General features: G+C 42.7%; 2 protein-coding genes across 3 annotated transcripts; both read right to left on the minus strand.

The window, feature by feature from the left end:
- Positions 1-1541: 1541 nt before the first annotated feature.
- LOC103710094 (protein YIP4b-like) lies at positions 1542-6185 on the minus strand. The gene is made up of 3 exons (XM_008795709.6): positions 5504-6185; positions 2282-2356; positions 1542-2173 (listed from the first exon to the last, which is right to left on the minus strand). The coding sequence occupies exons 1-3, from the start codon at positions 5993-5995 to the stop codon at positions 1913-1915; spliced, it is 828 nt and encodes a 275-aa protein (XP_008793931.3). The 5' UTR covers positions 5996-6185; the 3' UTR covers positions 1542-1912.
- A 1504-nt stretch (positions 6186-7689) lies between these two features.
- On the minus strand, positions 7690-16811 carry LOC120104585 (putative cellulose synthase A catalytic subunit 9 [UDP-forming]). 2 transcript variants are annotated; one of them, XM_089926164.1, is made up of 11 exons: positions 16529-16811; positions 15530-15728; positions 15183-15418; positions 15011-15104; positions 14689-14872; positions 13435-13701; positions 12997-13342; positions 12540-12677; positions 10857-10982; positions 10512-10724; positions 10052-10396 (listed from the first exon to the last, which is right to left on the minus strand). In XM_089926164.1, exons 1-11 carry the CDS (start codon positions 16607-16609, stop codon positions 10088-10090), a joined length of 2193 nt encoding a protein of 730 aa, XP_089782290.1. In that variant the 5' UTR covers positions 16610-16811; the 3' UTR covers positions 10052-10087. The 2 variants fall into 2 exon arrangements, with proteins under 2 accessions (XP_088562385.1, XP_089782290.1); XM_088706259.2 differs by lacking the exons at positions 13435-13701; positions 14689-14872; positions 15011-15104; ... (1 more) ...; positions 15530-15728; positions 16529-16811 and adding exons at positions 7690-9071; positions 9403-9753; positions 9840-10026 and having other exon boundaries at positions 10113-10396.
- Between the last annotated feature and the right edge of the window lie 8555 nt (positions 16812-25366).

Consider the following 25366-nt stretch of genomic DNA (forward strand, 5'->3'; position numbering starts at 1 on the left):
CAAGGAGCCTCGGAAGCCATGATGTGCAAGGCTTTCCCGGCGACACTCCGAGGACCAGCCCGGCTTTGGTTCACCGGGCTGAAGCCGAGTACTGTCTCCTCCTTTGAACAGCTCGGCAGACAGTTTGCTGGTAATTTCGCCGCTAGCCAGCCCCAGCGGCGGACATCCGACTCCCTCCTCGACATCAAACAAAAGGAGGGAGAGTCCTTCAAGGAGTATCTGGACCGGTTCACCGCCGCAACATGGGAAGTCCGGGAGCTTGACCAGTCAATCGCCATGTCGGCGCTGAAGACTGGAGCCCGGTCCTACAGATTCCTCTTCTCGATTGAGAAGAATTTCCCAGCGGATCTTACCGAAATGTTCGCTCGGGCCCGAAAATATGCCAAGGCTGAGGAAGCCGTGGCCGTCAGGCGGGGCGGGACCGAGCAGAACCCCAAGAAGAGGCGCCGCGAGGAGCGCGGCCAGCCCAGAAGCCCGTCTCCGCGACGAGCCAAGAATCCGCCCCGCCCGAGGAGTCCACCCCGACTGAGGGGACCGCCACAGCAGAGGTCACCACTCCGCCCGAGGTTCCCACTGCAGGCCCGTGCACCCGAAGGGAGGTATGAAAAATACACTCCCCTCAACACCCCTCGGGCCGAAATCCTCATGGAGATCGAGAGTCGAGATCGCATCCGGCTCCCACCTCCGAAGCCTGATACCCGAACCCGGCGCGATAACCGGAAGTATTGCCGTTTCCACCGGGACAAAGGTCATGATACCGAGGAGTGTTACCAGCTCCGAAATGAGATCGAAGCACTCATCCGCCGAGGGGTGCTTGATCGGTTTGTGCAAGGCCGGCGTGAAGAAAAGCAGCCCGCCGAAGGAGCAGCACAGCCTGAAGGTTCGAATGCTACCGTGTTCGCTACCGTGTTCGCCTCAGTCTGCTACCGTGTTCGCCTCTCTAAATATATAAGCCACCTGAAACGAGCTGCAATCAGCCACTAAGCTTTAGATATCACTAAGTAAGGGGTGACCATCGCTCTATCGCCCAACGTCTTGGATCCACTTATTCACCATAGTCGAGTCTCCCTCCAGAATGATACAATCTGCCCCTAAAATCCTCCTCGCATAAGTGACTCCCTCCCACACTACTCTGAGCTCCGCTCCAATAGCGGTCATATCCTAGGTGCACCTCCCACCTGCCACAATCAACCTAGAATTGTGATCCTGGATTACAACCCCGATAACTCTCCTGTCTCTACTCGCCAAGGTGCTACCGTCAAAATTCATCTTGAGGTGACCAGAAGGTGAGGGCTTCCAAAAAACAAGAGTAACTTAGAGCGCTATAGTAACGAAATAGGAGCCCCAAATGTTCCTAGCCTACTCCGAAGAGCCAGCATGTTCGAGGTATCAAGCATATGACAGATTTGACATCATAAGCAATAGGATGTGGAGGCAGATAAATTGATGGACAGTATAATAACCGCACATGCAAAAAACTGACATTCATACAACTAGAAAACATTACCATGGACATGCGCGGACAAGTGATAGAACAAATCTGGAAAGAGAAGATCATATATTTTCCAAAGAAAAAACATTATTGCATTTCAGTTTCGAAGACAAACCTTTCAATCTCATTTCATAGGTGAAAACTTACAGCCGTCTTGATTCTGGTGGTCAGGTGTTAGGCCCGCTCCATACAATATGGAACCTTCTAAGATATGAAGCTAGCAGCAACCAACGTTTTACAACTTTAAGACAAATGTATTGTATGAGTCTCTAAACAACAAAGTCAAACTATAAGATGAGACAGAAGAAGCCTGCGACAGGTAAATATGTAAGTAAACTTCTATATGTCTTGGCAATTCAAAGAAACAGAGGTTGATAACCCACAAACTGTAAAATCACAAAGAGACTACCCATTGCTTCCTTAATCTATTGCAATGATTAAAAAGCCAACAGAGATGTACATGAGGAAAACAGGATACAGGGCTAAGGCCTTCCGCTTCGGATTAACAGCTGCACTCATGAATGGATATGCTGCCCATGAGCTCCATGCTAATGTTATTGACACTACAATTATCTTGATTATGACATTGTCCTTCAGCATGCAAATTAGAGCTCCAAGATCCAGAGGAAAAAGGCAGTATCCAAGAAGACTCAGACTCTGGAAGAATATAATGTGCCCACCCTGTAATCACAGCAAAAAAAAAAAAGGAAAAGAAAAATATGAAGACGTTCCATAAAAAATTAGGCTGCACAATAGTATAAATGAGTTGACTATGATAAAGCTGCTTACCAGAAGTAGAACATTTAAAGTGAGAATAATGGCACCAGCTGCAAGTACCGCAAATGCAACAGCAAACACTTCAGACTGCAGCAATAAAAGAAAAGGATTTTTACACAAAAGTCATTGAATGAAATTATCAAATCATATAACAACTTGTTCAAAGAAAGCGATCAAACCTTCAAAAACCAGAAGTTTTAACATTTAATCCTGTGAAAATGTGCATTACCGATAGCTAAATCCAGAACGGCAATCATATAGTTTCATTTTCTTAGACATAGTATAGTAACTTCCAATTGGCCAAGGGGAATGTAACAATAACAGGAATGGAAAAGTACTAAGGAAGAAGTTGCTGATCCATAAGCCTGAAAAGCCAAAAAGAAGAATGCAAACAGTAGCACAAATGAGAAAAATAAGGATGATAGTTTCATCGAAAGAAAAGCCCAAAACAGTCCAAGAATTGAGAACAGATTCATTTTTTGATGCCAAAAATTACTTACTATTTCTTCTAAGATGATCGTGATAAAGCCTCATTGATGAAACCACTAACTGAGAATGCCCAAACCCTATGCAACCTTCACATGCACAGGAAAAATCTAGAGCCTCCATATCACCCTCTTGAGAGGCAAGATAGTCCAAATGAGTTTGGCAGCCTACTTATCCACTACTTGAAAAATCGAATCAGCTACTTTATCCAAATGTCTGGCTACCCTCCACATTTTTTTAATTATTAAGGACATAAGTTTCCTGAGAAAGAATAAATTATTTTACATAGTGAGGGGTATAAAATAAACAAAAGAGCAGCCACAGATGATCTGCCATTCAAGTGCAATTTGATTTTCCCTGTGCACATGAAGCTGAGACAAGAAAGAATGCGAGATTGCGCATGGAAAGGCACTTGATACAAAAGATATGTAATATTTAGAAATCTTAAAAAAAATGAACACCATAGCACTTTCCTATGAATTAGGATGTATATCAAGAATATGGAGCAAGAAACTAAACGAGAGGAACTGCTGCATGGTTAATGATGTAGAAAACATGTAAATACGTCAAATATGGCAAGCTAAAGAATATTGAGTCAAAACCCAGCACAAGAAATAAATCCGTGAAGTTGAAAGATTAATTTATTTAGTAGTACACAGAATACTATCTTTGGGTTTGATGATAATGTACAGCTAGTCCTGTCAAATTTTATCCAGTCACCAAAAGACACCCTAAAAAGAATTTTTTTGAGAAACTAGTTAGCTATAAAAACATTCCTGGCATGTTGATCCATACATTCATGCAAAATCCAGCATATCCATCGATATTTAACTTTTTCCTTCTCGCCCTTTTCTAACTGATCCAGTTCATAATAAATCTTACATAGAGTCATTTTGTCTCAATCACAATGACAAGTTTTATGTTATTTTCTCTTGACTCTAAACCTGATCATTTGTCAAATAACATTCTCCTAAAATACTTTCTAGCCCTCTCAAATTCCAAGATTTATCATAGTGCACATTGAGGACAATAAATCCCCTTTCTTTGTTCTAATATTTCCTATCCCACTGTGAATTCCAAGATTTATCGCAACGCATGTTGAGGACAATAAATCCCCTTTCTTTGTTTGATCATCAATTCTGCCAAATACTACTCCATAACTACTCTTGAAATCCTGATATCAGGCTCCACACTGAAGTTTTGTAGCATCAAGTAGGCATCTTTAAGAATCACAAGAATATGTTTACCATACAACTAACCAATTTCTGCAAGATTCATGTCTTTCTCACTTTAGGAGGAATGCCATATAATTAAGAAATGGCAAATGCAATAGCAAAATTATAATTAGATCCAAGCCTTTTTTAAGATAATCATCTAAAGAAAATTCTTATCGGTTAACCTTGCTAACAATGTAATCTAGATGAATCCTTTATGATTGGATTTAAAAAAAGTATGAATAATTGGATATGAATACAAGATCACATTTTAGAAAAAAGAGGGGGGATGATTTGATAGAATCTTCCATCTAATGGGTGATTCCTCAAGCTCGAGGAAAGCTAGATCTAACATAAAATCCATAACGGAAAAGGAAAGAAACCAAACATACTACATATAAAAATTTTATTAATCCCTAATCAAAAGTTTGATGGATGAACTGATCCTAGTATATAGACGATATTAACCTGAATCCTGAGAAACCTATATCTAACCTAAGCCACTGATTCGGCTAATCTTGACTCCTAAAATCATATTTACAACTACTGAAAGCACAAAAAAGTGGACTACGCATCCATAATCTTCCCAGGGCACTTTAAAGCCATATCTCATTGAGCAAAACAATATCCAAGAAATGTGTCACTTCAAGGCACTCAAAAATAATATGTAATATATATGAATCAGAGTAAAATCACAGCCCAAAAAGTTAATGTTTTAATTATATTTGTAAAAAAAATCATATTAATAATTAGATTTTGCAGAAATTTGCTGTCTCAATTTTGAAAAAAAAATCATCATCTTTATTCTATGTACCTTTTTTTTTTGTGCAAAATGGTCGATTTTGGGATTTATCAGACCACTATGCCTCTATTCCCAAATAAATACACACTATAGCTCATAGATGCACAAATGCACACATAATATAGGTCAAGGCAAATGCCAAATATTCTCAAAATAGTGATGAGGGAAGGGAAGGCAAATAAGGGGGACCTACTTTGTGAGAAAGAAAAGTGGCATTCCTTGCAAAATCCCTAAATTAAAATGTAAACCAAAGTTTCACCTAATCTAAGCAACATTGATGTAGCATCATTAAAAAGAGAGATACCCTTTATCCCTTGGAAGATGAAATGATTGATCAAGTATTTGTTCATAGTTCTTTCACTTGGTCCATCTCGCAACACCTATTCAATATGGATAATTTATTGTTTCCCCTCGAACAACAATTAGTTGACTTCCAGCCATCAGTTAACTTCCAAAATATGTTAGTCTTATCTTTTCAAGGACAAAAATAACTGCGATATTATTCAATTGTGATCCCATCAGTACTAGTTTGAACCTAAATCTTCTTCCATGATTCCCCCTGCCAAAGTTCCTTCCATTAGCTATAGATCTATAAGGAACTAAAGTCCCACAGATTTCTACTGGCATCGAATCTAACTCATTACTTAGGCGTCCTATATGTTTCAAGAAGAAGATCTAAGCAGACAAGCACCATAGGACGAAACAATCGAGAAGATGGATCCGAGATCTAACCTTCTTCACAGACGCCGACCAAGAAAGAGTGAGTCCAAGGAAGACGATGAAAAAAAAGGGGCCCCAGAGGTCCCAATCCCGGAGCGCCTTGCCCGGATCCTCCCGGAAAGGGTTGGGGAAGACGACCAGCTTCAGATTGCTCACGATCCGCGACAGATCCCGCCGGACGGTGTCCCAGACGGGCTCCGTCAGCGTGTTGGGCGGCGACCCGAAGCCGTCGGCAGCGATGCCGCGGCGGGAGCTCTCGGCGGCGGGGACGCTCGGCGGCGTGGAAGTGGGGGCCTTCTGGTAGGCGGCTGCTGGCGCCGAGGGGGGAGGAGGGGGGAGGTTGGAGGGGATGAAGGGGGAGGAGGAGACCGGGATGGAGGCCCGTTGGGGGCTGGGAGGGTGGGCGGGAAGGACGGTGGCGGGGCCGGCGTTGATGAGATTCTCTATCTCGTCTATGTCGGACTGGGAGGAGGGGTGGAGGGGGATGGTGTCGCCGTGGGACATCTTCGCAGTCCGCGGCGGCGATCGTGGCGCAACCGCCGGATCCGGCGAGGACGAGACGAGAGCACAAGGGGAGAGGGATTGGGGCTTAGAGAGAAAGACGCCGGGGCTGGGCGCTTTCTTTTCTTGGGTTCTACAGTAGCTGCTTGTTCCCAAGCGTGAAACAGGCTAGGAGGTAACTCAAGTCAAGATCGGGGCAGATAACACATGGTGTGGTGGATTTGTATCGAAGTGTTCGTCCGTTTGTCTCGCTCGTTTGGACCGTCAGGTTTGGGTTGATTTGGGTTTGGGTCAGACCCAAAAACTTATTGGGCCACAGCATGTAATGAAGAAATGTCTCCAAGGGACTCGTAATTGGCACTCGAGTTTGTCCATTGAGAACCATCTCATCTACTCTTTCATGGAGCATTGTTTACATAGCACTGCAAGAGAATACAGGAACATAGATTGATGTGCAGATAATTAGTGAGCTATGATCACAATGCACTTCATTTTTTTTCCGTTTGTCCCTCTTGAGAAAGGGCTAAACTAATTTAAACATACTTTTATCGATTTTATCGAGTAGGTGGAATATATATATATATATATATAGCACTCCTTTTGCATGCACAAGCCAAAGCAGTTGAGCTAGACCTGACCATGGTCCGGTTCTAACAGGAGAACTGGATCGGAACCGAATCGGAAAGAACCGGAACCGGAACCATGTCTCACGGTTCTTAACTGAACCGGAACCTTAAGGAATACGGTTCGGTTAAGGTTCCAGGTTTGATGGAACCGAACCGGAACCGGCGGTTCGGTTCCGGTTCGAACACGAAAAAAAAAAAAAGAAATGAAAAGACCATTTGAATTTAAACGGTCACATGACCCGATCATGATGACCATTTGAATTTCCAAATGGCCAACGGCCATATGGAAATGACCGTTTGAATTTCTTAATTTTTTTTTTTTACTTTTTCATCCAAAAGACAATTTTACCCCTCCTAACAACTAAAAAATAGCTAGTTTGAGGGCATTTTGGGAAACGAAAATTACCCCCAACACTATATATACCTCTCCAAATCAATTTTTTCACCACACCACTCAATCTTCCAATCTCTCTCTCTCAATTTTTCACTCTCTCAATTATTTAATCTATTCCAATTCTCTACACATTTCATAACTTAATTATTTTTCTCTCAAAATTCCATCAAATTTTGAGAAAAAAATAATTACATTCCACATAATTTTGTTATATTTTTATTTTTTCCAATCCAATTATCAAAAATGTCTTCCTCCTGCTCAAATAAAGGCAAGGAAAAATATGTTCCAAACCCAAATTTTTGGGATCCAAATTACATTCCTCCATCAATTTTCGAATCAGATCTTCCCTTTAATGTTGAGTGCTGTAATATGTCCAATACTTTCGATCCAAATTACCGACCCCCCTCTATTGATGAGTTTGATTTAACTCAATCTCCACAAGAATTGCATCCAAATGCAGCTACTCAAGAAAGTTATTTTACAGTTCCGCCATCAAATCCACAATCAAAAGGAAGGGCTCCAAAATCCGACATATTTGTCAAGCAATGATAGTGATTGATCATTGAGATAAGGGGGTTAATTGCTCAACCATGAAGGTAAGTGAACTACGAGGGCTTTGATTCCTCTAAACCCCAAGAGGATACGTAGGCAGCTTAATTTTAATTAAGTTCAAGCCCAATTTTTCCTTTTTTTTTCCATTTATAATAAAATAAATTAGTTCCAAATATATGTAATGTAACTTATTATTATTTTTATAATGTTATCTAGTTGTATTATTAAAATTTACTTTGATAGTAAATAATAAAATGAGGTACAAATTATCATTTTGTATTAATTACACAATTTATTTGTATTTATAATTTTTTTCAACTTAATCACACAATCTATTTTTTTTTCAAAATTTTATAATTTTGAAATACTCCAACACCATGCAGCAGCTAGTATTAGCTTCCGTGCACCCGAAGGATTCCTGCCACTGTAGTATATATAGCAACTGCTCCTGGCACAGCTGATAGGCTCTTGGAGGTGATTCAGCTTAGAAGTTTACTAGAAACGTGAAAAACAAAATCCTTACCGCATCCAAGCTTTCCAGAAGACGGGCATCATCCAACAGTGAAGCCGATACTTGCTGCAGAATAAATATAGGTCAAGATCAATTATATCGAGTATAAAAACTAAAAGATTGCGCACCTAAGCTTGTCATCCCCTCAAAACAACCAAAAGAAGGTGTACAGTATCAATAATGAATCAATAAATAAAGCATTATCAACAACAAAAACAATGCGTCAGCTTCCATCTACAGAGGCATGCAACCTTTTTTTCTGTTTCTTTCTCTCTTTCCTTTACGCTTTCCACCTCTCTCCGTCACCATGGAAAGATGGAATTTTTCAACACAGCTGAAAGTAGAGCACCCTTCTGCAACTCCCAGCTACAAAAAAAAAAAACATCTAAAATTCCCACACATAAACAGGTTTCAATCACAATCTAGCCCGCAAACTTCTAATACAGGCCCATCATATTTACTGGTGAATGGGTTCACCCGAACCCATAGCAGCGAACAAATCGAAGCAAGTAACGTAGACCAAACAATGATGATGGTGGGCAGTCTATCCTGCTTCCCAGTGATTCCTCTCAGGAATGGATACAGATGCATGATGACCCAGATGGCAAAGAAGAGTCTACCAAAGAGTGGACCCCATGATTCATACCCACGGGTAATAGCGTTGGAGATCCCAGCCACAACCCCGATGCAATTGAGTATAAGCAGCGTCAAGGGAGGGATCAGTAAGGAGGTCCACTTGAAGAGATAAAGCTCTGCAAATTCTTCGTCATCTCCTCCTTTGGATGTGACAGTGAAGTTGGTGTCAACTCCGGCTAGAACCTTTAGGAGACCCCGGAAGAGAGCGAAGAGATGCGATGAGACGCCACCGATCACCCAGAATTGCTCGTTCCTCCACCAGTCGTCAACACTCGCTTTTCCCCATTGCATCTCAAGGATACCAGTTGCAGCAATGGAGACAAAGAGAGCTATGAATACTAAGCTGGCATAGATGCTGATCTGTAAACAAAGGAGCCATGCACAAGTTTCAGTTAGTGTGGAGGAGTATAGCAAGAAATGTTGAAGAGGATCAAATCAAGACCGGCATGTCCGGTATTGTCTTGTATATTGCCCCGGCCGGTTGTTGCTCCAAAACGTCTTTTAACTGTTCTTGCCAGCTTGGCACTCGAACACGTCAAGTAAATGTACGATAAAATTATCGCAGACATCCAAGAAAGATTCCAGAACATGTGGGAAGAATCATCGGACCGTAGCTACCAAAAAGGGGCCATGACTTGATAGTGTTTCTAAAGGGAAAAATGTTGAAGAAATATTGGTTTTGGAATGGCACCTCGGGTACAATAAACTTCCCGGTGAGAAGACAGATTGCTGGCATGGTACAGTACGCGACCAAGGGAATCGATGTCCAAGGATAGACAACTGAGTTTACATAGGAAAACCGCGCCAACCACTTCAAACCACCTCTATAGCCATACCATATAGGGCAGTGCTTGCTCAGAAAAATCTCAACGGATCCAAGGGCCCACTGCAAGACTTGATGAAGACGGTCGGAGAGGTTAATTGGAGCAGACCCTTTAAATGCTGCTCTCTTAGGAATGCAGTAAACAGAGCGCCAGCCATGGCAATGCATCTTGAAACCTGTAAGAATATCCTCTGTAACAGATCCATATATCCAGCCAACCTGCACAAACACGAAGAGAATTAGAAGTAGGCAACTAATTATGTGCAATCAGACAGGCATTGGCACTCAGGATATGCCATGTATACCTCCTTTCCCCATTCAGTTTTATCTTCATAACCACAGCTAATTACATGCAAGGCCTCACTTAGACACGAAGCAAAACTGACACCCTCTGCAATTCCACCATTTTCCCCAAGTGTGGAAGCTATGAACACAGATGATTGCCCAAATCTTTTCTCAAGCTTTTCCCGAGGCACCAAGGCTGAGTTCTCACTTTCTTGTCCTGTATAAATTATAATAGGTTTAATGACTGCTAGGGATGGATGGCGCAAATTCAGTAAGCAAGCCAAGTATTCAACTCGCCTTTAGCTTCCTCTTTACTTATCTCAAGTGCATGTACTTGTGTAGATGACTCTCTATGCTCTGTCTCTGTCTTCTTCCTCTCCTGCTCTTGTTTCCCTCTCCTATTCTTCCTTTTAGATCCACAGCAACAGCAGCACCATTTCGGCCAACAATTGCAGGTTTTTCCTGGGGGCTTCTCCTTAATAGGAGCATCAAATCCATATAGAGCTTGCCTTCTGAAAACGCATCCTGTCCCAACATAGATTGGTCCCTGGATCCCATCAAGGCCTTTCATGTTGATCTGATTTCCAGAGGAGAAACAAGATCGATTATTTAATTTGACAGAGCGTAGATAGACAATAGATTAAAAATCCAATAGAATATTATCTGGCAAGTCCAGAAACAGAAATACATACATCAAAAAACACAACATTTCGATTTGAATATCTGTCATGCCTATCAATTCCATCAAATCTCTGAGGAAATTGCACGTAGCAAACTTTCTTTCCTGATATGGGATCCATCATAAAGCACATGGCTTCTCGCAGGGCCTTGCTATTGTTTATATAATGGTCACAGTCAACATTCAAAATGTAAGGGGCATTTGAGAGAACAGCGGACACTCGCACCTAGAATTATAATAACAGATTAATAAAATGAAAATTTGAAAAAAAGTAGAAGATGACATTCAAAAAGTTTGATCTTCCGTAATAATATAAACAAAACTAAGCAGAAATTTTTTGTGAAACAACTTGTATTACCAAAGCATTCATGGCACCAGCTTTTTTGTGGTGATTATATCCTGGTCTTTTCTCACGAGAGACATAGACCAAACACGGGAGCTCATTTCCCGCCTCATCAAGCACACCATTATGACCTAGAAAGACCTGTTACAGCATCCCATCAAGATATCAAAGATTAAAATGATATAGGAGAATGATATTTACCATATCATATAAAAGTTTTTCATCAGGTTAGAGTTCAGAAATGTATGCAGTTGATGAACCGAATTATGTTACTGTATGACCTTACCAAGATATTGATCTAAACAACTCTTATTAACATGAACAATTCAGGGTGTTTATGTATCATTTGCTTTCCTAAGTTTCATACTTATGAATGTTGAAGCAGGTGCCTCTTACTGAGTTGTCCGAATATTGTCACAATGCACACACACACACACACACACAAATATAAAACATCTTAGAAAAGAAGCAATGGACCCAGCAGGTCCATCTATGACCAATTACAACATGGAGCAAATATAAACCTAAATATTAGATGCCCATATCAGAGTGATGTCAGATAGACGCCGCACCAAGGTAACCAAGTGTAGTAAGAAATCAGTTCAATGAAATCAATTTAGGCAGACCAGGGATTGCATGTAACTAAAAAACACTGTGGTAGATGCTCAATTGATGTAGTAAGCAAAGCCCCAAAAGTAATCAAGTCTGTTTCCCCAAGTCATCTCCATCTTCAGTACTGATCAGATTTTGGATGGTAGTCTGCTGTCAGGATTAGCTTTTCATTATCCAGTTTAAGCAATTCCAATAAAATTAGAGTAGGGCCACAGCGGTCGATATGAACTGTTAGAGTATCATAACATTGAAATATGCAGATGAATTCAAAAGGAGAAAAAAAATGTAATGAAAAATGAATTCCAGTAATTACTAAGGCCAACATATGTTGGTGCTCAAAAACATTTTATGAAACAAGTTGAGAGTATTTAAGTGGAGAAATGTAAACATAGTAAAGGCATATGTTATAAAAGAGTAACTTTTATCAACAATTCAACCTCACACAGGTTGATGCTAAAGTAATAAAAAAGCCAACTGAATGGCAAGCTCATATCTAACAAAAGCTAGATGAGTAAAGCAGCCAAAATTTGTAGACTAGAAACAGGTCCTCAAAGGGAATCGACAAGCCACCTCAAACAGACAGGCATAGTGATAGTTATCAATGTATGCCTCAATGATTTGAGGTTATTTAAGGGCTCATATACCACCACAAGTTCCTGACAATGAATAATGGGTTTTGCATGTTCAGTATTGTTCATTTAATCTGTAAATCACCTTTTGACCTGCCAATTACAAACTCGAAATATAACCATTCTGCCTTCACAGAAATCACTTGATCAGACCATTCACAAGTCTGCATCTAAGCATGATAATGGAAGGTCAGAAATGGCTCTAGACTTCTAGCAATATTTGGGAATTCACAAGCAATGAACAAGAAAGCAATCTATTTTATCCACCAGTTTCTTCAAAGTATATTGTACTATCCTTACTTTTCTTTCACATCTGCGACTTAACTTCTTCTCTGAAGGACAGATCATTAAACCGTGATCCCTTTAGGATCTAATTATCAGGAAGATTGACAGCTTCTCCACAGTATCAGAAGAAGATTATTCAAGTTAATAAGAATCAACAACAGTAAAGAATTACCTGGATAATTCCTGGATGGTCCTGTACATTGTTTCCAGGCCATGGAGTTCCATCCTGCATTATCCAGCCTTCTTCAGGAACTTTTTGTGCCATGGCCACTAATCCATTGATACGAACCTTAAATTCCTCATATTCTCTCTGCATGCACAAAACAAAGAGATTAGTTAACTTGCACATCAGCATATAAGGTATTAATGAATAATGTAGAGCATATATGAATAGCTAGTGTGTGAATTTGGCTAGCAAACAGTGTTAATATAATAAAACACTCAGTAACAATTATATTTGTATAAAAGGGAAAGCTGTGATAAATAGTAACAATTACATTTGTACAAAAGGGATGAAAGCTTACAACCAGGTATATTCAGTCAGATTGCATTTAAAATATATGACAAGCTGCAATTATTCAGTGTTAGAAAAAGCAAAATAACGACCAAGTATTTTTGTAATTACAAACCTTCATTGCACGCCGCTCCCTCACGAAATCTGGATGAACTTTATCTTTTAGATAGTCAATTTTCCGAGCAAAGTACCATTCAGGAGCACGAGGCTCAATGTTGAACTTTTTGCAGAATGGGACCCATCTCCTGGCAAATTCAGAAGTTTCAGAAAGCGCTTCAAAGGTAAGCATGGCAGCACCATCATCCGAGACGTAACACGAAACTTTATCAACAGGATAATCCACAGCCAGAATGGATAAAACTGTATTTGCAGTGATAAGTGGAGGTTCTTTCATAGGATCAACTGTGCTTACAAATATGTCAATATCTGCTAACTCAGATGGTTTTCCTTCTTTCTCATACCTGAGTACAGAGTTACAAACAAAGATGATAATACAGCACTATACAATGAATAAAACACATGACAACATGCAGTTGAATGAAATATATGATACCTCAGCGACAGGCGATCCAAATATGTCTCTCGTTCTACAGGATACCATTTCGGGAATTGATCCAAAATCCATGAAATTGCAAACCATATTTCACATATAACTGATGTCAGCCACAATCCATAAGCATCTGGAACTGGATGCCGAAGTCTATAATGGAAAAAGAAGCCAAGTATGACAAGCCTCAGCAAAATTATAATCCTGTATGGGTTTATCTTGCTGGAAGCAATGGGTAGCTTCCTTGACAATGGTTGTCTGCTTTCATCCGACCTAGAAACATAAATAAGTAGCACTGGATAAATAAAAATATGATAAAAGTAGACAATCTAATAACTGATAAATGATATCAGAAGAACATATGCTGAATTAAAGTTATCAGGTCTCAGTTTAGAGCAAGGGTCTTTTATGCCCCCAATGACAATTACAAACCATGATGATTTTTGAGGACAAAGAACAAAAACAATATACATAGGTGAATGGGAACTGACTGCAGAAAGCCCCGGTTTTGATTGAGCAGGCGGTCAAGCCGAAGCTTCGAAACCGTGGAGCGGTGGAGAAACTGGAATTCTAGGTCTTTGAGCTTTTTCAATTTTTTCTTCAGTTCATTTCAAAATACTTCAATTGGTATGTGCAAGAAATAGGCCAATTCGGCAGCTTTTTGTTCAATTTCTCGTGGAGTAAAATACGAACTTTCAATTGAACTAAACTAATCCTGTCAATTGGTTTTTTCTTACCGTCACTGTTGTATCTGGGAAAATGGAAACTTAGGTAAGTGTTTTATCAACATATGTAACAAAAGAACATATCTAATTTAGCTCTTTCATGCCTTCTAAGACTTCTTCCCAATGATTTTCTCTTCCTGTTGGGCGCTTACATCAATCAGTCGATACTAAGAACTAGAAGTATAAAGAATTAAGTAAGATTGAAAATGTTTTCTTTATATACGAAGAAAGATTCTGATTTGATTAATATCAGGAGATCAAATGAGTTCTTCATTTAATGATTTGTCATCCAAAAATTGCAAGCTGAAATTAAAATAAACTCGTCCACGGTAGTAAATCCATAATTTGGCATCATTCTAGTAAATAATCAAAAAATGTTAGTGTGGAAACATAGAAATATGTGGCATGAAAGAAAATGTATTGATGAATGGAGAGAACTTTTCAAACATAATACATATAAAGGAGAAAATTAGTCCTTTTCCTACCATATAAATCTAAATAATATAGTATAAAGGTGAGCAAGATGTTAGCTTACTTTGGCAAATCAGGGTTATCTAGCCCATCTCCATCAAGGCCACCACCATCCCCACCTTCAAGCTGAGGCCTTTGCAGTTTAGTAAGCTGCTTTTTCTTCCAGTCATCAATTCTATCCTTCCATGCGACAGTTCCATAGCCATACACTGCTATGTCTTTATCAGGGTTTATAGGCCTAGATTGCGCTGCAAAAGTATTAAGCAAGGAAGTATCACTTTGTTAAACTTGGTAAGAGAAACCAGAGAAATCTAACCAAGCCAACAGGTTACCAAAATCCACAGCAAGAGATACAGAAAGTATCCAACCATAACCAATCAACTTACTAGAGACAGATGATCCTGCAGTAGGCCTTGAATGAATTTGTGTCACATATGGATGAATAACAAAAGCATGGTGATCAGAAGAAATTCCACCAGCCTAAAAAGATCAATTACAGTTACTGCCTACAGAAAATAGAAGTTAATAGAATTTCTAAATTTGCATTTTAGAACTTACCTCTTCACCATATGTTAGAAGTGGGATATTGGTGTCAGTATAGAAACTAGGATTGTGGACACTGGAGGTGCCAATCCCTGACCCAGTGAAAGAGCCCTGTCCAATCCTAAGCTGGCTGTGAAGCTTTGACAAAGATACGCTCGGTGTTTCCTTTGTATCAAAATTACCAAAACTGAATTCTTTCTCAATATCATCATCACCATCTTCTTCCTCGTCACCCTCTACTCTTGCACTACCTGCAGAAGTATCAACTTGATAGGATAATTTACCAGCCAATGCACCCTAAACAAATTCGATAAAGTTTCATAATCAGTTCAGGAGGTTCATTGAGAGCAAAAAGATTAAACCTTTGCGGCGCTTGTATGGGGTCTTGCACTGGGGACAGGACTGACTGCCCTCACGTCTCTCATACTCATAGCAAGTCCTGCACACAGGGAAGGCACACTCATTGCAGGCGACAAAGGGCTCCTTTTCTTCCTCTAATATCTCGATATCATCTCCACATATCTGGCAGTTCTGCCCATTGGAATCTTGGACAGACTTGGCCTGCAAAGTTCCAGAATAGGCAGTAATGATCCATGAGGCACAGGTTGCGAAAACCAGAAGAATTGGTAGGATAAAGAAATAACAGCTGCTAACTTAAAATTTTCATTCGTATGATCGACTGCATAATCTACTCAACTTTTTTGTTAAAAAAAAAAAAGTAGAGAGAACATAAGTGCGAAAGCATATAAAAGCATAACCCGCTGTAAGAAGTAGCAGGAACTTATAGTCAAACTACTGGAGTACTAAGATAAGGATCCCCAAGGTTTAAAAACTAATGTAACTCGTTATAAGAAGTAGCAAGAAACTTATAGTCATAGTACTGGAATACTATCATTTCAGAAAAAATACTACTGGAGTACTAAGATAAGGAACAAAAAGGTTAAAAACTACTAATAGTACTTATATTCATCCTTCTTATCACCAGTACTAAGATGAACGGTTAGAAGAGGCACTGAAAATATTAACAGAAAACTTAAGGTGAAAAAACAGTCGCAGGAATATTCGAAATATGTTCCCTATGAAATCAAAAAGAAAGGGGGGAAGCAGGTGAATTTCTCCATTGCAGACTCCCCAGAATCAACTAGTGGAGTCGAAATGCAGAAATGCGCACCTCGAACATAAGAGAAGAAGAACAGAAAACATGAGAAATATACAAAAGATGAGATTTTTAACAGAAATTCGCGCAAAAAACCCCACAAATTTCCGACACTTCCAGTCAATTCAATACCAAATATTCATCCCCCAAATCAACAGAAACCCGTACTTAAATCGAACAAAGATGAGATTTTGATCACACTTACGCGACCGAAATCATCTGCATTGATGACCACGAACTCGTTCCGGTTCCGAGAGCCCGCGACAAGCCACCCTCCCGTATCCATCACCCGCCTCGGCCGATCAAACACCTTCCTCCTCCGCCCGGGCTCCAAGGAGAGTAGCTTCTGGAAACCGAGCTTGTGGAGCGGGGAGGGCAGCGCCAACCAATTTAAAGAAACAGACGCGGTAAAGAAACAGGACAGTAAAAAACCGGAGCAAGGAGAGAGAGAGAGAGAGAGAGAGGAAAAGAGATCAGTATTTCAACGCGCCAAGGGAGATCCGACAAGCCGAGAGCAGTAGAGAGAATCTACCCGACTTCGAGCAAGGGGGAGGTGGGGCCTGGTAAAGAGTGGCCATGGGCCGCGGGGCCCAGAGTATCTCTCAGCCCGTTCCTTTCCTTCTCGAAGGCAGAGTAACAGAGAAAGTAGTTTTTTTTTTTTTTTTTTTTGATTTTTGAAGTTGCCTCAGTCTTCTCCTTTTCTTTTTTTTTTTTCTTCTTGTGGATATGAGTACGGTGAAAGGGATCTGGGCAGTGTAGGAGAGAGAAAGCAGAGAAAAATTACCAAATGTTATCTTCACATGTTTTATTTGTTGATGGTTGCTTTTCGGAAATTACATCTCTCTCCCCGTAGGAGGATTACTGTTTTCAATTACCATGTTAAGATGTGCATTAAAAAAAAAAAATTGTAAAGTATGTGTTCATTGGAAATAGGTTCTAGACTAATCATAGTAATTTTATGATCGGGTTGTAATTAAGACAATAAGTGTTTTTTTTATTATTATTATCATACTTTGGATGTGTAAGGGATTGAACAGGATGTATATATATTTAGCACATCCATTGTATACATGACCATCAAAGAATGTCATGTTGGATGGTTTGCATGATTTTGATACCAATCCGATTACCCCATGATAACAAACTAGTGAATTTGATAAAGCAGGATAAGAATAAAAATTTTCATTACATTTTACCATATTTATTCTTTTTTAATTTATATTGTTATAAGAAAAGATTTTCTATCAATTTGACCAGTACTCTCAATAAAAATTAGAAGCATTTTAGGTGCTGCAATCTTCTATTGCTATTTCTCTGCTTAAGATGCTTTTATGTATAAGTGAGTCGAAGGGATTGTGCCGGTCAATCGGTGGCTAAAACTTTTGAAATCTCAGTTCTTTCTTATATGAAAAATAGTTGGATCTTCTTATTTGCTAGTTGTCATGCACAAGGATGAAGTATAGTGAGATCCCTTGATTAACAACTCTGCTCCATTGCAAGCCCAATAAACCTAGCAACATGCAATGCATGGTACTGATAATAGGACCACCATGGGAGATCTCTCTGCCCTTTGTTGTCCAATGATATATCCCTTGTCCTGGGTACACAATAGCATGTCCAGCGACCTAAGAATAAAAATTTGGACCCTTGTTACGAGGTTGCAGCCAACTATTCTAGCATGAAAAAATAAATTCTATATATAGATTATTATTTTTGGTATAAAAAAAGAACGATGGAAATACCAAAATAAATGATGGATCCCACATCTATTTTATTGAGCGAAGGTAAAATAAATATGCCAAAAAGATGGTATTTTATTCTTACGCTTAATTATCCAGTGGCGACAATATGTAATTGTTATTGCTCAACGAAATGCTCCCTTTTTTTTTTATTGAAGCCCACAACTATTTCTTTTCAATATTGTCAACTCCACAACAGTCTCAACTCGAAACATAAAACTTGCTAATCATTTTTTGATGAATCTCATGTAAATATATTTCAAAATATTTAATATTAAATTTTATTTATTATAAGAAATTTATTTTTTGATATACGTATTACTTTAAAGATATTTATTAACTTATATAAATATATTTTAATATTCGAAATGGCCAATATTAACCATCTTTAGACAAGTGGGTCATATATACATATGGACTGAGTATAAAAAAATTATTATTTGAATTGTTTATCTAAGGCATTATTGAAAATTTGGTAATATTTTTTACAAGATTATTTTCAAACAAACATAATAATTTTTTCTTATTATCCTTTTAAGTAGTAATTTTTTTACTAACCAAATGCAATAAAATTTATTTTCCCTGGTAATTATTTTTGTAGATAAACAATTTTTAAAAATTATCAGATTAATCTGGCATCATCCAAATCAAATAAATTTCTAGGGGATTTGTACATGGTTGGTACAGAATGGTTATTTTATGAATGAGTGTTTATCTTACAAAATATATATACTTAACAGTCTTAATTAGGTAATGATTGCTTGCATCAGCCGCTGGTCCCACGCTTCCTTGCAATGGCATGCGGATGCCAAGTCCTGGCATTCCAAGATTTGCACGAAAAAATCAACGAGTCCAAATTAAGGACATCTCATAGTTATACAAGTTGATAGATGTCCTGCCTTCCTTAATTTCTTTATTGTAAACAAAATGTTGTTGCATCATAATTATGAAAATTTGTATGCTATTTAAAATGGCAAATAAGGCATCAAAATTTGGGTGTTGAAAAAATATACTAGCTCCATCATGATATGTTCTAATTTGGGACATGAACAAAATTATAAGCTCATTATGAAATCCAATATGTTGGTAGCTTTTGGGTTAAGTATATTATTCTTGGAAGTCAACCAATCCGGGATGAGCTCTCTTTTCTCACTGAGATAGCTTTGTTTAAGAAAGCTCACAAGAAACAAACCATCCGACAAGAAGAGGTTGCCATTCTAACGTATATTTTAAAAGGGACGTTTTAAAAAAATCAAACCTTTCATTGACTAACTCTCCTCCTAACGTCAGCTATAAAACAACGCACACAACGGCTAAGATACCGTTACATTTATTTGAATATCAATTCAAACATATCATTTCAATTTTTATCATTTTCTATTTTTTCTCTCTCTATCCAAGGTGATTAATATTTTTAAAATGTCTAGGAGTTCAAATAGTAAAAATACAGTCAAATAGGTCAAGATGTGCTGCTGGAAATTGGACCCGGGGGAGACCACCGGCTGAGAAGGAGGAGCTCCGGCGGGTGACGCGTCGGCGGGCTGCGTCCTCCGGAGGACCTGCAAAAAGCCGGTGGCCGGCGCCGACCCTCCGATGCTTAAGTCAGAGGGAAGCTTCCGTAGAGAAAGAGAGAGAGGTTGCATGCAAAGTCTGAGAGTCCCCTTAAAGAGGAAGAAGTTCCCCTTTTATAAGAGGGATATAGGGTTACCTGTGATGTGACTGGGCGAATTAATGAGTTATCGTCATGATTGGGTGTGATCGTGTGAATTAATGAGTTGTCGTGGGTGACTGGATGGAGTTGAGTGAGTTAACTAGTTGTTGTGGATGGCCTGAGATTTTAAGTAAGCTGGAGGTCCGTGGAGATCGTGCGCATTTAATTGTTGACAGTCGCTCAGGTGGAGATCGCGGGATTAGATCCTAGGAGAGAAGGAGAGGAGCTTGATTCCCGGTAGAGTGGAGAAATCTACTTCATTCTTTGACTGAATCTTCTTCGGACTTAAGGTCGATCAAGGCCGCATAGCTGTGAGCCCTGAGGTCGGGCGCCTTGAGGGTTGCTGCCGTGGCAGCCGTCATCACGTGCCGGCGATGCATCCACGTGCTTCGAGGCAATCCATTTTTCCTCCAACACTACCTCCCGACTTCCGAGTCCGAAACGCTCGCGAACTCGTGCGAAAGAAGTAATTGTCTTTATCATGCTGGTGGGACCAGATAGCTTTAAATTGCTCCGCCGTTCCGTGCGCTTCGGGGCGTCTTTAATGAGGGCTCGAGGGCATAAGGCGACACCCTTTTGCTTTTCGAGGCGGTTTTGAGCCGCGGGCTCATGATGAGGCTCCGGGATCCGACGGAATGCCGCTTCGATTCCGTTTTTAAAGCGTCAATCCAGGTTGATACGTCGCTTTGGTTTTCAGGGTCGACACGTGGCATCATCTAGACGGAAGGCGGGATCTGGCTCTGTCAATCTGGGCCGTCGGGGGGTCTATATAAACTCCGGTCTGGCCCTAAAAGCTCTTATTTCACCACCGCTGTTGTTGCTTTCCCCTTCCATTTTCTTCTCTCTTTCTCTTCCGATTGTTGCTCAGTTTTTCCCGGCGGTGCTCCAAGGCAATTTCCGGTGACCGTCTTGATCCTTTGCTTTCGGCCGTTGACGTTCCCAGCGAAATCTGCAGTAGGTCTTCTACCCACGTTTGCTCGGAGGGTTTTTGTTTTTTTGCTCCCTTTTTTCTTTTCTCCTTCTTTGTCTTTCTCTCGGAGATGGATCACGGTCCGGACGAAGTCGGGTCCAGATTGGCCGAGGAAGAGTTGGAGTTGATCCACGCCCGGTTTTTTCCTCAACGCGGGTTTCGCCTTGAGCCCGCAGGGTCGGAGGATCGGGTGACGAGACCTCCTCCAGGTCGGATCGGGGTGTACGTAGAGACACTCTAGGCCGGCCTGCAATTCCCCCTACACGGGTTTGTGAACGAGCTCCTGGTGGCGTACCAGCTCGTCCCAGTGCAGCTCGCTCCGAACTCGCGGAGGACCATCGTCGGTTTCTTATCCCTTTGCGTTGCGCACGGGATACCGACCTCGGTAAACGTCTTTCGCCGGTGCTTCATGTTGAAGTCCAACCCGGCGGACGGGGAATGGCTCTACCTCGCCCTTTGGGACGGTAGGCCATTCTTCCAAGGTGCTCCTTCCTCTATTCGTGGGTGGAAGGAGAAATTTTTCTTTCTTTTCTCTGAGCGCACGTGGGGATTCGACCCGAGATGGGGGCAGCCCCGGCTCAAGGCCGTCAACAAGCTCCCTAGATTTTCAGAGAGCGAGCAGAAGACTCTCGATGCTCTTTATGGCCTTGAAGAGAATATTCTTCTAAACGACCTTCTGAGCAAGGAGGCTTTGGTGAACGTCGGCCTGAGCTTGGCGCGCCCCCAGAGTAAGTACGGTTGCACTGCTCCTCTATTTTGTTGTCTTTCGTCTTACTTGTTTTCTTCTTCTTTTTATTATCATTCTTTGGTGACGACCTGACACTTGGGCGCTTTTTCCTTTTCAGACATTTCAAGGATGGTGACCAGCAATACATCTCCTTTTGCCCGGTACAAGAGGAGGGCAGCCGAGGCCGGTGGGGCTCCACCCGAGCCTAGGAAGAAGGCTAGGTCGGCCTCGACTTCTGCTCCTACCGAGGTGAGGGGCCCTGAGGCCGGGGCTTCTGACTTTGTCCGGAAGGAGGTTCCCTCCATCGAGCGCGCGGGCTCGAGCTCCATGACTCCTGCTTGCCCCGACCCCGTTTTCCAGCGGCTGATTCGCCAGGTCATTCGTCTGCGGCGCTCGGGCCCCGAGCCAGGCAGCGGTCTCAGGGTCCCGAGCTTATCTCTGCCGAGCTCGGCGAGATCCAACCTCCCGAGCTCTTCGAGGGCCAAGGCCCGTCTGGAGAGGAGGCCCTTCTGCCCGGAGTGGGTGGTCTATGAGAACGACTCGGCCATCCATGACGCCCAAATCGCGCGCCAAGTGTTCCGTTGCGCGCTGCTTCCGGTTCACCGGCCGAGTTCGCGGCTTCTAACTTTGGTAGCTTTGTCGATCAAACCTACTGCTCCGCCATCCGGGTAAGTTATCTTCTTGCCTTAACTTTCATATTCTTTTGGACTCTCGACCTTTGCTTACTCCTTTCTTCCTCTCTTTTTTTTTCTTTTTTTTTAACAGCATCTTTACGAGGTCGACATGTTGATCTCCGTGGCGGCCGATTATCAGGTTAAGGCTCGGAGGAGCCAAAGGGCGCAAGAGGTTGAGAGGAGGCTCGGCAAAGCCGAGGCCTTGCGGAGGGAGGCCATCACGAGGATGGAGGCTGCCGAGGCCGAGCGGCGATCGGCGGTTGAGCAGCTCGAGGAAGAGAAGGCCTCGCATGCCTTGGCCAGGTCGGAGCTGCGCGCCACGGAGGCGCGTCTGGTCGAAGCCCACTCCTCGATCGCCAGCCATCGGTACGAGGCGGGGGTCCCCCTGCTGAAGATCGAGCAACTTGAGGCTCGAGAGAAGAGGGCTTTGGAGCAAGCCCAAAATGCGGTGCAACTCTTCCATGAGTCGGAAGAGTTCCGTGACTTAATGGAAGAGGAGGCCGTGGACGGGCTCATCCGCGGTTTCGAGGACTTCTGAAGGCAGATGCAGCGGATCTGCCCCAGTTCGATCTCAGTGGTCTTCAGCCCGGCATGGGGATCGCCGAGGACGAGGGCGAGCCCGGGAGTCCGGCGGACGACGGTGCGACCAGCGGCGCGCCTACGAGCCCTGAGGCCGAACGGGAGACCATCGAGGCTGAGGCTGAGGCGGCCGAGCAGACAACTCGGGAAGTTCTCCTTGGAAAAGTTACTGAAGACGCCCCTGAAGGAGTGCCCGAGGCTGCTTCCGAGGTTGCTAACGAAGTCCCGGCTGAGGCCACTGTGGACGCGCGCGGACCAGTGGAGGACCCAGAGGCGACTCTCGCTGAAAATTCCGAGGTGATCGTCGTGGACAACCTCAAGGTCGGCGTCGAAGCTACTGTTGCTCCTTAGGACTAAGTTTTTTTCTCCTCCTTTTTGTAAATGAGGTTGGCTTCTGTAGCCACTGTACGGCCAGATGGGTCGGCCTCGAGATCTAACTTTGTACTTAGCCTTCGGGCTTTTGATCAATGAAAAATCTTCTTTTTCAAATTCTATTGCGTATTTGTTTTTATTTGTGCAGTCAATAAAATGTTATCTTTGCTGCTTGAATTTAACTCTTGTTTGGCAAATTTCACCAAGTCTTCGAGCTCGGTTTTCGGAAAAATCTTGTTAAAGCCTTGGGCTCGGACTCCGGGAAAATCCCGCTAAGTTTTTAGACTCAACTTCCGGTTGAATACGCTAAATCTTTAGGCTCAGTTTCTGGTAGAATTCGCTAAGTCTTTAGGCTGGGCCTTTGTTTGGAGAAATTTGAAGTTGGTGGAGATCGAGCTGGAGATTGGCGGTGTGGAGCATTCAGAGCTTGGTCGGGGCATCCCGAACTTGGTCGGGGGATCGTGCGTGAGGTCGAGGGAGCTTGACGTGGGCGACTCTGCGATGCTTCCCGAGGTCGAGGGAGACTCAACTCACGGTCGATTCAGCGGGGCATCCCGAGCCTGGTCGAGGCTTTATCGGGGATACACATAGGAGGCGGGCCTCGTCCGTTGATCGTTCTGTAATATAACCAAGTAAATATAGAGAAATGTATGTGCCGAGTAGGGTATACCTCTCGTGTAGCTGGAGCTAAGTGTCTCAGGTCGAGCTGTCTGAGCCGAGCTAAGCGACTCTGCTCCGAGGTCGACTTCAGCGGCCTGTGGTCGACTCAGCAAGGTGCCTCTAATCAAATCGAGGTGCATTGTCGTAGGAGGAGTCGGGGGGCGCTGAATGTCGTCGAAAAGTCATGGAGATGTTGCCCTGAGGTCGAGGGAGATTTGGCTCGCGGTTGACTCAGCAGCGCCCAGCAGTGCTTCCCGAGATCGAGGGAGACTTGGCTCGCGGTCAACTCAGCGGGGCATCCCGAGGTCGAGGGAGACTTAGCTCGCGGTCGATGCAGCGGAGCATCCCGACCTTAGTCGGGGGATCATGCGCGAGGTCGAGGAAGCCTGGGCTCGCGGTCGACTCTACGATGCTTCCTAAGGTCGAGGGAGACTTGGCTCGCGGTCGACGCAGCGGGGCATCCCGACCTTAGTCGAGGGATCATGCGCGAGGTCGAGGGAGCCGGGGCTCGCGGTCGACTCTGCGATGCTTCCCGAGGTTGAGGGAGACTTGGCTCGCGGTCGATGCAGTGGGGCTTTCCGACCTTAGTCGGGGATCATGTGCGAGGTCGAGGGAGCCTGGGCTCACGGTCGACTCTACAATGCTTCCTAAGGTCGAGGAAGATTTGGCTCGCGGTCGATGCAGCGAGGCATCCCGACCTTAGTCGGGGGATCATGCATGAGGTCGAGGGGGCTTGGGCCTGCAGTTGACTCAGTGGGGCATGCCGAGCATAGTCGAGGACTTGTCGGAGATGAGGACCGAACTTGGAATTGTCGCGACGAAGCGTCCCGAGCTTAATTGGGGCATCCGGACTTGGCCGGGCATACTAAAGTTCACAAGTGGATTAATATCAGGAGAAGTATTGAATAATTAAAGAAGAGCCGTAAGTAGATTAACATGAGGAGAAGTGTTAGTTATATTCTCAAACATCGGAGACCCCTGGAGGCTCTACTGATAATACATTCGGAGATTTTCAGAGTTCCAACTTCGGAAAATGGGGGTTCCCTCAAGGGACTCCAACTTGTACTCCGGACCGCTGGACTCGAGCAACTCGGTATGGCCCCCTCTAATTTGGGGCAAGCTTTTCTTATTCGGTAGGTTGAGAAGCTTCAGTTTTCCTCAGGACGAGATCCCCCACCTTGAAGAGTTTGACCTTCACCCTGGAGTTGTAGTACTGTGCTGCTTTCCGCTGGTATCTTGCCATGCGGACTCGGGCAACCTCCCTTGTTTCCTCGACGAGATCCAAATTGTTTCCGAGTTGAGATAAGTTGGAGGCTTCATCATAGTTCTCCACCCTTAGCGATGGAAGCCCGATTTCCAAGAAGATGACGGCTTCCGTTCCGTAGGCCAAATTAAAGGGAGTCTCGCCAGTGGAGAGTCAAAATGTAGTCCTGTAGGCCCAGAGGACATTATAAAGATCTTCGACCCATTGCCCTTTGGCTCGGTCGAGTCTAGCTTTGAGTCCTTGGAGGATGGTGCGGTTCGTCACCTCGGTTTCTCCATTCGTCTGTGGATGAGCGACCGAGGTGAAACGATGGTCGATGCCGAGCTCGGAGCAGAACTCTCGGAAGT

The sequence above is a fragment of the Phoenix dactylifera genome, chromosome 11 (assembly GCF_051530095.1).
Source record: "Phoenix dactylifera cultivar Ajwa chromosome 11, Ajwa_hap1_PhDact_Kaust_v1.1, whole genome shotgun sequence".
Taxonomy (NCBI): domain Eukaryota; kingdom Viridiplantae; phylum Streptophyta; class Magnoliopsida; order Arecales; family Arecaceae; genus Phoenix; species Phoenix dactylifera.

Bases quoted from the DNA above. Each gene is read 5' to 3' on its own strand.
- LOC120104585 (XM_089926164.1), bottom strand. From the start codon at position 16,609: ATGGATACGGGAGGGTGGCTTGTCGCGGGCTCTCGGAACCGGAACGAG. The intron at 14,873-15,010 runs GTAAGTTGATTG...ATACTTTTGCAG, and splicing joins TGCAGGATCATCTGTCTCTA to CGCAATCTAGGCCTATAAAC. The intron at 12,678-12,996 runs GTTTGTAATTAC...TTGTGCATGCAG, and splicing joins GGGAGCGGCGTGCAATGAAG to AGAGAATATGAGGAATTTAA.
- LOC103710094 (XM_008795709.6), bottom strand. From the start codon at position 5,995: ATGTCCCACGGCGACACCATCCCCCTCCACCCCTCCTCCCAGTCCGAC. The intron at 2,357-5,503 runs GTTAGATCTCGG...TTATTGCTGCAG, and splicing joins GGTCGGCGTCTGTGAAGAAG to TCTGAAGTGTTTGCTGTTGC. The intron at 2,174-2,281 runs GTAAGCAGCTTT...CTGTGATTACAG, and splicing joins CTTTAAATGTTCTACTTCTG to GGTGGGCACATTATATTCTT.